Below are 13757 nucleotides of genomic sequence, written 5' to 3' on the forward strand. Positions count from 1 at the left end.
AGCACACAGGCTCTCTTCAAAGGTTCTGAGGCCCCATGGACAGAGAAATGCCAACACCTCCTCTCCCCGCAGGCCTCTGTCACAGAGTCTCTAGGCAATAAGTCCCCCAAATAGGCTGAGGACACACATAGGCTCTGTTGTTCAAACCACAGCCCAAGCACTGGGGGTTCCAGAGGAACCCAGCAGTCTGAAGGGTTCCAGAAATAGTCTCAGGCAGGGCCTGAAGGGCGATCATAAGCAGCCCCTGCTGATGACACGTGGCTTCCCTATGAAGTATGACTCTAGAGCTAGCCCCCTGCCTACCCCGCTGGGATTCCTGCTCTGAAGCCCACAGAGAAGGCAGCACTGCTGTGTGCCTTTTATGCCACCAGACTGCATGCCCCAAGCTTTGGGCGACTTGCAGTTGCAGGGGATTGGGAGAGGATGTTGGTAGGAATAAAAACAGGGCTGTGACACCCCGGAATCCAGCCTTCAGGCAGTGAGAGTTTTTCCCCAAGCAGGGTGATCACTGCACAGGGCCTGGGGGAGGGGCGGCAGAGCTGATTCTTAGGGAGCATGGCCAGGTCCATGCACTGGGGCCTGGGATGAGCTGCATAGGAGCGGCAGGGTTCTGCAGAGGGAAATGGAGCAGTGTTGGTGCAGTCCACGTGGATGGGGTCCAGAACCGCCAGCAAGACTATTGGGGTGGCTGCTCACAGCCTCCTAAACCCAGCTGGATGAGAAACTCCTGCAATCTCAGCTAGCCATACCAATAATATGAATTAAAAATAATTTTAAAAAAGTGACGTATGGCTGCACAAGGAACCACACCTGCGCCCACAGAGCCTTACAGGACACCATGGCCAAGCCCGTGAGCCCTTTCCTATGCTCCTCTGTGGGGTAGGGTCTGAAGTCCCCAACTCTCCTGGAATCAAGTACTACTGAAAGTCTGCCCTCAGTCCCAGGACCCTGGGGGCTGTGGTCCCCCACTACCTGAGCAGGGTCTGTGAACAATTACTACTCTTGCCCACAAGAACCTGGCTGGGCCTCAGGTTCATTCTTATCACTGGCAGGAAGAAGAGATTACCTGCCTCCTGCAGTGAGGTCTACCCCTCACGTCCTGTGGAAATTTCTTCCCTCCCCTCAGACCTAAGGCCATGACTCTGAACAAGTCAACTCAGGCTCCCCGCCTCTTTCAGGTGCCACAGGTAAGTCCGCACACCAATCACAGTGGCACCCAAGGTTTAAAAGGTCCAAAGAGGGTTGGCTGCAGAGATGACTGAACACATCCAGTCTATCTGCTGGGAGGGGCGAGTAGGACCCAGACAGCTAACCTTCCATGACCTGCCTTAAGGCTACAAAACCAGAAAGAGCAGCAGGCCAGGACCATGGCTCAGCTTAAGGCCATGTCCAAGGACAGGGAAGCAGTCACACAGCAGGGCAGGTATGGATGCTCACCCTCCCATGGCTGTGACGTGCACACATTATGCCCAATACATGTGCATAAGCATATATGCATACCCTAACATACACACCAAAATTCATGGGCACAAAGACACACAAATGCTACACACAGACAAAAATGCATACACATCTATATGGGCACACAAACACACTTGCTGTTGGCCTTAGCATACATAATATGCACACAAGTACAGCCATGGAGTCTTCTAGAAGACAAGCAAATTCAGACAACCGGAGTTGGCTAATAAGCTCAAACAGCCGACAAGCAAAGTGAGGCCCCAATCCCTGTGCTCAAGAGATCTGACATGGTTTTGGCACACTAGCAGCCAGGAACCTGAAAGCCACTCCCTCTTCTGACCAAAGTCTTCAGCCCTGTAAACCATGGCAGCTGGGGATGGTGAGGTTCTGGGGGGTGGACAGCTCTGCCCAGCGCCCACCTGGACCACAGTGGTATGAGCACTCAGACCCTCCTGGACCATCACGTGGCCCTCTCAGCTCCTGGGATGTGTGATGATCTCAGCGCTCACAGCCCCCAAGTGCTTCATCCCACGCCACCTGCTCCCGAGCTTTTGTCTGCAGTGACTCATGGGAATGAATGGAACATTCCACTGACTGTGGGGGCAGCCTTGTGGGAGCTCTGATCTCACATTCAAGGTTCTTAGAAGAATTGGGCTGGGCTGCTCTGGCCCCAGAACAGGAACTGATATGGGGGAGGAAGTCCCAGGGACCTGGGGCTGTCTCCAAATGCAGAGAACAGGACAAGCCTGCAGCCTGCCCAGAACAGACGACCAATGTCAATCTTCAGTCTGCCAACAGCAGCCCAGCGTGGAATGTGTGGGCAGACACGGAGGGTCGCCAGGAGCCCATGTACAGCAAGTACAGAGGTGACTGGCAGTAAAAGGGGAACCAGACCTTCCCCTAGGATATGGTACACCGGGAGAAAAGACACAGGATCCCCTTCAAAGACCCCACCCAACTCAAATACCTGACCCCAAGGAGGAGAACGGCACCTGGTCTCTAGCACCTCTCTGGGGAAAAGGCACAGAACTGGGTTATTTAGGGATCCCACCAAGCTGAGAATCTCTCAGAATGCATCCAGACAGCTGCCTGTGCTCTGAATGGAGTTGGGGCAATATGCCCAATGAATTGGATTAATTACTCAAAAGTCAGAGAAATTGTGCTTCTGCCAGGAAAACCACTTTTCTCTTTAATACAAACTCCACTAGCAGCTCCGCCAATCCCCCTCAAATTAGACCACAGCTGCAAACCAAACCCCAAATACAACGCCCAGGCAAGGGTCAGGGGCACAGGCTAAACATGTGCTCTGTGCGGCCCTGCCCCCAAACTGACATAAACCAACTAGCAGGGGAAAAAGTCAGGGAAGATGCTGTCTGCTTCCTCCTTCAGGGCCGGGCCAGGGCTGCCAAAATCCAAGCCCCACAGCTCTAGAGGGCCAGCATGGAGCTCCTGGGAGCTGGGCTCAGAATCCCCCACAAAGCTTGCCTCTGCCCTGTCCATAGGGCTGCTCATGCTCAGGGTTGGGCCTCCTCTGCCCTCCATCGACCCTAGAAGAAAAAGGAACATCAGCATAGCAGGCACGTACCCCGACATCAGGCGCAGGCTGGTCACAGCATAAGGGGCTTCCCACGCTGCTACCAGCCTGGCCATTCTGCAAGCCCTTTGTCCCTCTAAGAAGCCCTCTCCTTCCTGTAGGTGGGATGAGCCCAGCCCTGCTGACCCTACTCTCACGACTTAGGAGAGCTACTCATGGGAGAACCACAGCAGTGTTTTCTCAACACTGGACCCGAGAGGCAGTGAAGACACACAGCATATGCTCTGTCTACCACATGTCCTGGTGGCCCCGTGGAGCTGACCTAGGAGCACTACTGAAAACATCCAGGACTCCGCACAGCCATTTCCACATACGCTCATGCAGTCACACGTGGTCACACTTTACCATCACCAGACGAGGAGGAGACAACCTGGGGACTCTGGGTCAGAGAGCAAGCTGGGCCTGGGCAGTCTCCCTGGTCCTGTCAGGTTGGACACATGCCCTCGAGCCAGGGTCAGTGTGGGGAAAGGCAGCCTGGGCTCACAGCCTCACTCACCCAACCACCAATCAGGATTGGTGGTGAGCAGAAAGGGTGTTCCATCCATCACGTCAGACCCTGCTCCTGTGGCGTACCTGGAGATGAGAAGATCCCTTAGTGGCCAAGTGCATCTAGGCAACAGAAACTCAACAGAAACCAATCCCAATTATACAAAGGCTCTTCAGACTCCACAGAGACTCAGACTGCCAGCACCAAGTATAGAAGTCACAGTCACAGGGTGCAGGCCCTAGCCATAGGGCTCTGCTGAACAGATATCTATGCTGGCTTCTCCAGCCACGGCTTCATCCCCATCCCTCCCCTCTGCCTCCCACACTCCAGCTGGTGTGTGCTCCCCAAACACAAATTTATTTCATCATCAGCCCAAACAAAAGACAATTAGGAGACAAAAATGTTTTAGAAACACGTATCAGAAAGCCACATGGTGAGTCTGGCTTGGGCCTGTTGCCTGGGCCTCCTCTCAATGTGAGGTAGAAGTCAGGGCTGGAAGCATCCAGAAGTGGAGAAAGGCACAGGCTAGCACTGGACTGAAGGCAGGCAAGTGACGCTGCCACAGACAGACAGACAGACAGACACCGACACACACACACACACACACACACACACACAGTACCCACCTGGCATCAGGCACAGATGTCAGGACCAAGTTGGCCTCCTCAGCCAGTATGCCTGGAGATTCAGTGTTCCTGGCCAGGGATCCCACAGGGTGCAGCCCACCAGAAATGATGTCACTTGTCTGGGGGCTGGCTAATTGCCATGAGTGAGGAAGCCAGGGTGAGAGCCCAGTACTCAAGCTGGAAGGCTCTGGGCTCAAGCTGGAAGGCTCTGAGTGGAAAGCAGAAGGTCAGCCTTTGCGGTCCAGGCCAGGCTACTGTCCTACGCTGTGCACATGTGAACCCCAGAAGTATTTAACAGGGACCCAAGCAGAGGAGCGTCCAAAGCCAGGTGTCCAACCCCATGGGCTCAAATCAGCACTGCTTCCTGTGACCTTGAGCTTCTCCCTCAGACCAGATGCCTATTCCCATGAATCCCATACACGTGGCTGCTTAGAAGTCCTGCCCAGCCAGCTCAGACGTCCAGACAAGGAAAATACACTTGATGGGAGACGAAACAGCCAGAAAGGGTAAGTGTAAACTGCCATCAGGCACCCCACCTGGTGACTCACTGGTACCTATTGACCAGGGCTTGGCATCAGGGAACAAAACCCCATGACCTGGAAACTATAGCTGGAAAGGCTTCAGGCCTCAGAGTCACCCCAATTTCAGCACAGGCAGAGGTGAGACAGCTGGCTGTTGCTAGACTCTGGGCACAGGAAAGGCAGCCCCAAAGCAATAGTGCCAACCATTTCAGGGTCAGAGGTCACCCGGCCCACGCATTGAATGACAATGTGCTCTGGGGTTTACCATTGGGGGAGGATGATCTCTCCAGCAGTTCTGACATTCTCTCCCTGTCAGGGCTCTGGTCCATTCCCAGCATCCCACAGCACGGGGGGTCCTGCGCCCTGAAAGAGTATAAGATGTTAAAAAGGAACTCAGAGACCCACAGAGCAGAAGAGTCAAGTGAGCCCGTTCTTCCCAGCACCCCGGGTCTGCTGACAAGATCTGTGTGAGACTGTCACAGCAGGCTCTCAAGGGACCACGGCAAAGCCCCTGAGAGCATGAGCAGTGATGTCAAAGGTGTGCGAGGGGTCAAGTACGACTGTGCATCCAAATACTATCGCTCAGACAGAGCCCAGAGCCGGGGCCACGGGGACACTGACCGAGCCGCAGCAGATGCTTTCGCAATCCCGGGCTCCGGCTTGCTGTCTTCCATCTGATCCGCCAGGGTTACCTGCAGAACATCCCCCTGCCACATTTGCCACATCTCCTGGGAAGGCTGAGCAACCTGAAGTTTAAAGGCACACACACCAGGCAGCTGCAGCTCAGGGTGGGGAATGCAGGGATCAGGCTGTTGCCCTCTGCCCAGCCTCCCCATCAGATACCCAAGGATGCCCAGGGAGTCCCTTGAGTTTGGTGTGGGCCAAGAACAGGGAAAGGATGTGCAGGCACCGACATTTCACCCCCCAAACACCCACCTCCCTGCTCTTGAGCCAGTCTGTATCCACCCAGGGGCTTGACCACAGGGCCTCAAGTCATCAGAACAGAGTTCTCAAGCACAGTCATGACAAACACACATAGGACTGAGAATCAGGCAGGTGTCTTGGGATCAGAGGGTAGGGGGAGTCTAAGCGTAAATGTTTTTGGCCAGAATTGGGCACATGGAGACCCTGACATCCCCAACACTGGCATCACATAAGGGCAACTAATCAATCTACAGTACTGGGGAGAGACAGTGGACGCGTGCCCCTTCCAGAGAACACCAACTGGTAGGTTTGAATGTATCATGTGAGGGTGCAGAAGATGTGGCCAATTTGGGCTGAAGGATGGGGCCCAAGGAAGCAGGGAGGATGCTGACCCTAAACAAGGCTATTACACAGCAGATCCACTACAGAGGCTTGACAGGGCCCACCTGCTTACAACTCACAGAGAGCTGCTCCCAGCCAGGAGCCATACTGTGGGCAAGCTGGAGAAAGTGCACAGCCATCTCCAGGACGGATGCCATGTCCTCCCGCCGGCCATCAAAGTGAGGAAGCAAACCCCGCAGGCGCTCACAGCTCAAGGAGATCCGCCTCCTGCTTCCAGACAAGCAAAAACGCTTAGCCTTCACAAGAAGGGAAAAGAGCTTCGGGAACCCATCACTGAGCAGCCCCCAAGGCCTCCTGAGCAGCAAAGTCAGCCCACCAACAGCCTGAGCCTCTGGGGCTGTGGCACGCGGTAACCCTAGGCTGAGGGCACAGCTCTGAGGCAGCTCTGTTCTGGTATGTGTAAGAATGAATCCAAGTCAAGAGTCTAGCCTCTAGAGGAACCTAACACACTAGTCTGTGGACCACCAGGGCCCCTGCCCTCCTCCTTCTACAAGGCTGAGTTTACTTGGGGATCTGATGTTAATTCTGATTGGTCCAAATTGGTAGAACCTGGCTAAGCCACAGACTCCTCCACCCCTTTCTCTGATGCACTGTCCATCCTGAGGCTGCTCTCACCTGCGTTCTCTCTCGCTGACTACGTTTCTCCGAAGGCAGGAACCACAATTTGTGGCAGCCCCAGGAACTGTGCGGGGACCTGAGCCCTGTGACGGAGTCTGTAAGTTGTCCCGAGTCTCAGGCTGAGGAGTCTTACTACAGAGAACAGAGCCAAGACCACCTGTGAACCCCACAAAAGCCACCAGCGCCCCACCTGGAGAACCAAGGCATTTGGAGTGGACATCTGGAAGGAAGTGGCGGACAGGCCTGGGTCATCCAGGCATACCACCTGTCCAGCTCGTAACCCCTCCCCCACCTCTCCACGCCAAGATGGGACGCTCTGCCCGGCTGTGCCAGGCAGGTCGAAGACAAAAAGTAGACCCTGGGCAAAGAATGGCCCGGGGCCCCGACTCTCTCAAAGCCCGTCAATCCACGGTTTACCTGAATGCGGCGAAGCCGGAGGCTCCATAAGCCTCAGCGGTCCGCTCGTGGCCTCTGGACGCCATGGGCACGAAGCTGGAGGGAAGAAGCAACAAACCGGAAGCCACAGATAGCCCCAGCTCTGCCCGCCAGCCTGTCCTCGCCCACACTCTGCCTACCCCAGGAGCGCGGCATCCAACCAGCACCCAGAGGCCCACTCTCACGCAAGCACCTCGCCACGCCCACCCCTCACGCCTGCCCACCTTGTGCTGGGCTTGCCCCGCCCCTCCTCGTGTTTGCTGGCTGCCTCACGTGCTGGCCTTCAGGCCACGTGACCTGACTGCAGTCCACGTGATGGCTTGCAGCCCGGGTTCTGGCCACTTTGCTAGAAAGTAGCAAAATGGCTCCACCCATCAGGTCTCTAGTGGATTTCTAGGGGCGTGGCCAGCCAGGTGCCCAGACCTTCTTGCGCTTTTGCCGGGCATTGGTTCCTTCCAACTCAAGGTGACTCTGTGCCTATGGCTCTTTGGCATTGCGTCCAGGGCTGTTTGGAGTCCCTCAAGAAGCTCACAATCTAGTTGGGAGAGGGAGGCTGGTCCACTGTGTAGGAGACACCTATGGGATCCTGCCCAGTCTTAGGAAGTCTATAGGGTGTCTAGGCTTGCCCTCCCAGACTGTTCTTCTAGAAGGTGTTCTTCCCAAGTGCTCAGTTATCCCCGACGCTACAGGATCACCAGAGGCAAGGAGTGCCTGCCCTCTCCTGACTCACCTGGTCTGCTACCTCCTACCGAAAGTGGCTGGCTCTACTTACCAGCAAATGTCAGAGATGCTGTCACTTAAGCCACATGAGCCCCGGTCTTGTTCCCTCAGCCAGACATGTCAGCCACCATTCTTCTTGGTCTCGGCCAGTACCAAGGTTTGGAGACCTCCATCTGGAGTCGTCCTCAAAAGCGCCATCCTAGTCAGCAAGAGTTCTTCAGCAAATATTGAGTTGGAGGACGGGCATGGTGGGGTAGAGTGGGAAAGTGGGGAGAGACCTGAAGAGATATGTAGTGCTGAGAGATGGGTGTTAGGGATGCAGGCATTCTAGCGTGAGTTCTCCTGGGGATGGTTGATGCAGATCGCTGAACCTTTCCTGGTGGCCTGCAAAGAATGGGCTGTGCCACATAGAGGAACCTTTTACCTCTGCTTCCCGTTGGAGTCATGGGTGATGGGACTGGGGGTCAGCTGGAGAAAGGAGATACTTGGAGCAGTAAGAGGAACAGTCTTGTCCCTCTCTTCATGCTTGGTTGGCCCAGCCAGGGCTGCAGGGTGGTGAGGAGAGCCGGTGGTGCTGCTCACATGGGCTCATGAGCTCAGGTCACCTTGGTGGGGAGGCAAAGCACTGGACTAAAGAAAGCTCCCAATTCTGGGGGGAGGTGTGGATCAGGAGCCAGGGACTTATCTTTGCACTGGATGCCCAGAGCCATGGACTAGACCTCTGAAATGGTAAGCAAGCTCCAATTAAATGCTTTCTCTTTCTCTCTTGGCCATGGTGTCTCTTCACAGCCATAGAACACTGACTAAGACAGACCTTTTGAAGAGACTTGAAGGGTGTAAAGTCAGCGGCCAGCATCCTGGGAACCCTCAAGTATACTGACCTGGACCCCCAGGTCTGGAGAAAAGCATGAATGGAAGTCGGCGTAACCCCTACCCATCTTCTAGGTATTGTGTTTCCCTGCCCCCCTCCTCATGGTGGGTTTGGTGAGGGCTATTTAAAACACAGGAGCAAAGGCTCCTGGGACCCAGAAGGCCCATATTCAAGGTTTCAGGGTGTCTCCTGAATACCCCGCCTATCAGAGTGTTGTCCTGCATCACTGAACTGTAGCATCTGAGCATGGCACCACACCCACCCCACCACTTGCTGAAAGGTGCCCATGTGACTGTGGGCTGGGCAGAAGACACTATGCTTCCTGGTGTCTAGTCAGCACCTCGGCCTAGCAGGTTCCTGGGCACTGGGGCTCTTGGTGCAGGCCCCTGCCCACCTGAGCACTGTTGGAAGAGGAGGGAGAAGGGGAAAGCTGGCAGGATACAGGAGCAGGACGGTGCATTGGGTGCTTGCCTACTTTAAATGCAGAGAGCCTTTTCCTTCCCTGTGTCCCACGTAAACCTGAGTCACCCAAGTTAGGGCACATAGCCCTGGGGTACGATTAGGGTTTCTATCTGTAAAGGGTCTCCTTTCTGACTTTCAGGGTGAGGACGCTTTTCAGATCCAGCGATGAAATGAGTGGTCCCCACCAATGATGTTCGTGAGACCTAGAATTAGACCCTTGACAGCCTTTCAGGTCTCAGCTTGACCCGACACTGACGCCGGTAAAGGTGTGATCGGCAGGGGGCGCGCGCGGACAGGCGTCTGAATCACAACTATCGGATTTGTTGTTGCCCCTCAACATACACGCGCGCGCACGCGCGCGCGCACAAACACACACAATGTTGAAAGAAAAAAACGCTAAGCGTTTCGGGGTAAAGACAAGAAAGGCGATTGGGGTTTCTGACTCATTATGCCTCACCGCCGGTCCGCATGCCTCTTATTGACGTGAGCGCACCTGGGGAAGCATCTGCCTAGAGGCACTCAGTGAGGGCTTGGCCCACCCGACCTTCTCGAGTTTGACGACTGCTGATGTACCCCCGGGTACGGATTGCTGCACTCCGCCCCACGGGAGTCAGCCCCTTTCTGTGGGAATTCCCTGGTACCCTCTTGGTTCGTCCTCCTTGTCCAGGCCTCTCATCCTCAGGAGCCTCTGCAGCGGCTCTTGGGGAGGAGCGTTTGTTTGGACCGGCCTGCTGTCGCCAGCCACAGGGGTGCCTGAACACAGCCATTTCTAGGTCCAGAATTCAGACTGTACAGGCACGGGGGATGGGGAGGGGAGGAATGAGGATAAAGTGAGGTACAGAGAGCGCCCCTCCCCCGCACCCCCTTGCAAAGAGCGCTCAGTTACAGGCATGGGGAGGGATTGCAATGCCTCCCACAAGGGGCTTCACATGAGAATAGCGGCGCTGGGACCAGAAGTACACCACACAGAAAGGAATTCTCCAGGGCAGCCCCTTCCAAGCAGAGCCCCTGGGAAGAGGGCGATCGTGAGCTGTCGGAAGACATCGGTCAGCGATAGTTGTCTGCTGGTCACATATTTGTGGCTACCGACTGTCGATCCCTGTGAGGAAGTTACAGCAACCAGGAAGTCAGCCCGTCTAGACAGCAGGAGCACATAGCTTTACCTACCCAAGTGACCACGTGCGTGCATCACTGGCTAGGGACCCAGAGTCAACAGCAGCACACTGATGGCATTGACCCCGGTCCTGGTCCTCCCTGCTCCCTTCCCCACTCCTTATCCTCTGGGTGCAGCTAGTCTCTTCTGAGGCCAAGCACACAGAAAGGCAGACAGGAGATGCCACTGCTGATGGGGGACTCAGTTTCCCCAGTGTAAAATGAGAGGCTGGATAGCTGGTCTTTGAGGACCATCTTGGGTGAGGGCCAGACAGACTCCTAGAAGTGCTAGGGGAGGCGATGTGTGGCTGGAGCAAATTCTCTGAAAGCAGACAGTGTCCTTGGAAAGGAGACAACACCTGTCCCTCCCCCTGGCTTCTCTGGAGTCAATCAAGAAGTGTCTGTCAGGCAGAGTAACCCCAAGAGGTCTTTCTGGTTTTTGTGCCCTTGCTGTTCTGGGACCTTCTGACACTTATCTCCATGATTTTCTGTCACCCTCCCTGGGCAGTCAGCCTGACGCGAACACTGTTGCCTTGAGGTCTGGCTTCAGCTCTATTACTAGTGGCGTCCTCCACCTGGCCCTGCCCACAAATCCTCGGTCCCGCCCCCATCTCAGCCTGGCCTCCATCCCTGCCGAGATTTGCTCTCAAGGCTGCAGGTGGAGCTGCCGCCAGGGCTGGAGGGCTGGTGTTGGGCAGGCAACATGAGGAGGGCAGGGGAGCAAGGCGAGGCGAGCCTGGGTGATACCGAGGTGGGCAGTGAACAGTGGCCTCAGTGGAGGCCTGGGGGTAGGAAATCTGTGGGCAGACTCCTGTACCAGGACTCAGGTAGAGTGGAGCAGCCCTGCCTTGGATGGATCTCTGTTTTACAGGTGCTGGGAAATGTGAGCCACAGTGCTTTTGTCAAAGGAGTTGGAGTCTTGAGACATTCCACCCCCAGAATCTGCCAGCTCATATCTACCAGCCCTGTGCCGCTGTGGCTCAGACACCCAGACTTCATAGCTGAAAAGTAGGGGTCCAAAGAGGAGCTCTCAGCCCTTCAATGGCAGCTCTATACCTGAGCCCCATCCTCCCTGACATCACCTTAAGACCCCTGTTGTGTGGTCCCAGGTCCCAGTGAACTCAGGGTCACTAGACATTGTCCTCCTCTGCCATACCCCTTTTGTGATTCAGTGATTCAGGATTCTTCTGCCCCAGGTGACGGGCACTATGGCAGAGGGAGGGGCCATGACATTGCTGTCCCCACTCACCACTTGGTTTTTCGAGTCATGGTTTCTTTCTCTGTGTAGCCCTGGAACTCACTCTGTAGACCAGGCTGGCATTGAACTCACAGAGGTCCGCCTGCCTCTGCCTCCTGAGTGCTGGGGTTAAAGGTGTGTGCCACCACCGCCTGAGCTGTCTTAACTCCAGACAATTCTCTGCCATTCCAGTGCACTTCCCACCAGAGCTGGGACCTTTCCTGGAATTGTATGTTCTGAACAGCCTGGATCCCAGCCATCTCGAGACCCTCTGGGCCCTGAAGACTAAAGGCACTGAACTTGATCCTGGCCTCCAGCCAGTGTGCGTGCCTGGCTAGCCCTCTAGGTCTCTTGTTAGGAAGTGGTGCCTAAAGGTGAGCAGGAAGTGACCCAGGCCCCGTGAGAAAGAGATTTGAGGGCCCATGTGCAGCTCGGCCAGGCAAGAGGCCCAGCAGCAGCAACTCAGGAGGGCAGAGTGGGAGCAGGGGACAGAATGGTCCCCAGGATTCCACTGCCAACTCCCTAGGTCCTTACTTAGCATACGTGAGAGTACTAGCTTCTGCCACCAGTGATGCTGCTTTGGACAGTCCTGGAAGGACAGAGCTCTGTCCCGTGTCATGACTCATCTAAGAGGGTATCTTGGTGTGTTTACCCTTGAGGTTTGACTTGGTTTCCAGAGATATGGAGAGATTTTCAGATCTTGTTGCAGGGGCTACCAACCACCAAAATTGGCACCTCTATTCCGGTAAACTATTCTGGAGTTCTCTGAAATGGGACAGTCCACACAGATTAGGGGTACTGACCGAAGAAGAGTTGTCTCCCTGGCCCCAAACACATACGCTGAGAGTCTACATGACCTCACACAACTATGTATGTCAAGTACCTGGTATACACCCGCTGTGTCTGTGTGTAAGAGCCAGAAGTGGCCAGGAGCAGCCCACCAACCAGCTCAAAACATGAGTGTGGGAAACAGTGGGGAGGGGAGCAAAGGCATCCCCAGTACTGACCTTAAGAGCTGCACTGGCTCAGAGAATGAAGACAGTGTTCAGCTTGAGAAGACAGAGGGGCTAGAAAGATGGCTCAGGGGTTAAGAGTACTTGCTGCTTTTCCAGAAAAAAATAAACCCTGTGCTTGATTCCCAGCACTCACATGGTGGCTCACAACCAGCTACAACTCCAGTCGCAATGGGCCTGACATCCTCGTCTGGCCTCCGCAAGTACCAGGCACACACATGGTACAAAGACATGCAGGTAAAAGACACACATCACAAAAAAATGGAAGAAGAATGAGGAAGGAGAGGAAACTGAGGCAGGAAGCTTGCTGGAGCCAGTGAGTTGGAGACTAGCTTAGCAGCATAGTGAGACCCTGTCTTGAAAGGAAGAGGACACAATATGGCTGAGTGTCATTCAGGATCTGAATCAATGACAGCACCAGTAGACAGGCTTTTGTACAAGGGGGAACTCTTGTGCCCTCCGCCCCAGGACAGAACTACAGACAGCTAAGGACTGCTGAAAGAGAGGGAAATTAGAGATCCCCAGGGACGAGCATTCTCATTGGTTATCCAATATCAGTTGTCAGCCCTGAATTCATATATATACAAGCAATACTAAATCTCAGCATGCCATATTTATATTTTCATCATTATACATTTATGTAACAATAACAACTTAAAGAGGTCATGAATCCGAAAGGGAATGAGGATGAGGAGTAAAAGGAGGAAATGACGTGGCTCTATTTAATTTTAAAAATAATAAATATGTATTTAAAAAAGGGAAAGCTGGGCAGTGGTGGCGCATGCCTTTAATCCCAGCACTCGGGAGGCAGAGGCAGGCGGATCTCTCTGTGAGTTCAAGGCCAGCCTGGTCTACAAGAGCTAGTTCCAGGAGAGGCACCAAAGCTATAGAGAAACCTTGTCTTGAAAAAAAGAAAACCAACAAAGGGGGGAGAACAGAAGTGGCCAAGGGAGGAGTTTCCTGGGTGGGGCCTCTGGGCCGGACAGGTCCTCCTCAAGAGGGACCTATGCCCCTAAAACAGGAAAGCATGGGAAGTGGATCAGGAGGATGGCCTCATGGAAACAAAGGTAGCATTAGAGGGTTCTGGTTTTAGGTTGGGACCCGATGGGAATCACCAGGAGCAGGAGGAGCAGAGGGGCCTGGAGGACTCTGGGAGCTGCAGCCAGCTGATCCTTCACCAGTCTCAGAAGCTGTGTGAGCCTTGAGAATCACATTGGCATGTGGAGTTGGAGAG

At 54.6% G+C, this 13757-nt stretch overlaps 1 protein-coding gene across 1 annotated transcript; it reads right to left on the bottom strand.

Moving 5' to 3' along the window:
• Positions 1–2802: 2802 nt before the first annotated feature.
• Sohlh1 (spermatogenesis and oogenesis specific basic helix-loop-helix 1) lies at positions 2803–12129 on the bottom strand. The gene is made up of 11 exons (XM_042055388.1): positions 12054–12129; positions 10289–10595; positions 9695–9874; positions 8213–8362; positions 6631–6876; positions 6075–6222; positions 5311–5435; positions 4924–5052; positions 4169–4360; positions 3552–3628; positions 2803–3008 (listed from the first exon to the last, which is right to left on the bottom strand). The coding sequence occupies exons 1-11, from the start codon at positions 12127–12129 to the stop codon at positions 2803–2805; spliced, it is 1836 nt and encodes a 611-aa protein (XP_041911322.1).
• Between the last annotated feature and the right edge of the window lie 1628 nt (positions 12130–13757).

Source organism: Arvicola amphibius, chromosome 7 (assembly GCF_903992535.2).
Source record: "Arvicola amphibius chromosome 7, mArvAmp1.2, whole genome shotgun sequence".
Taxonomy (NCBI): Eukaryota; Metazoa; Chordata; class Mammalia; order Rodentia; family Cricetidae; genus Arvicola; species Arvicola amphibius.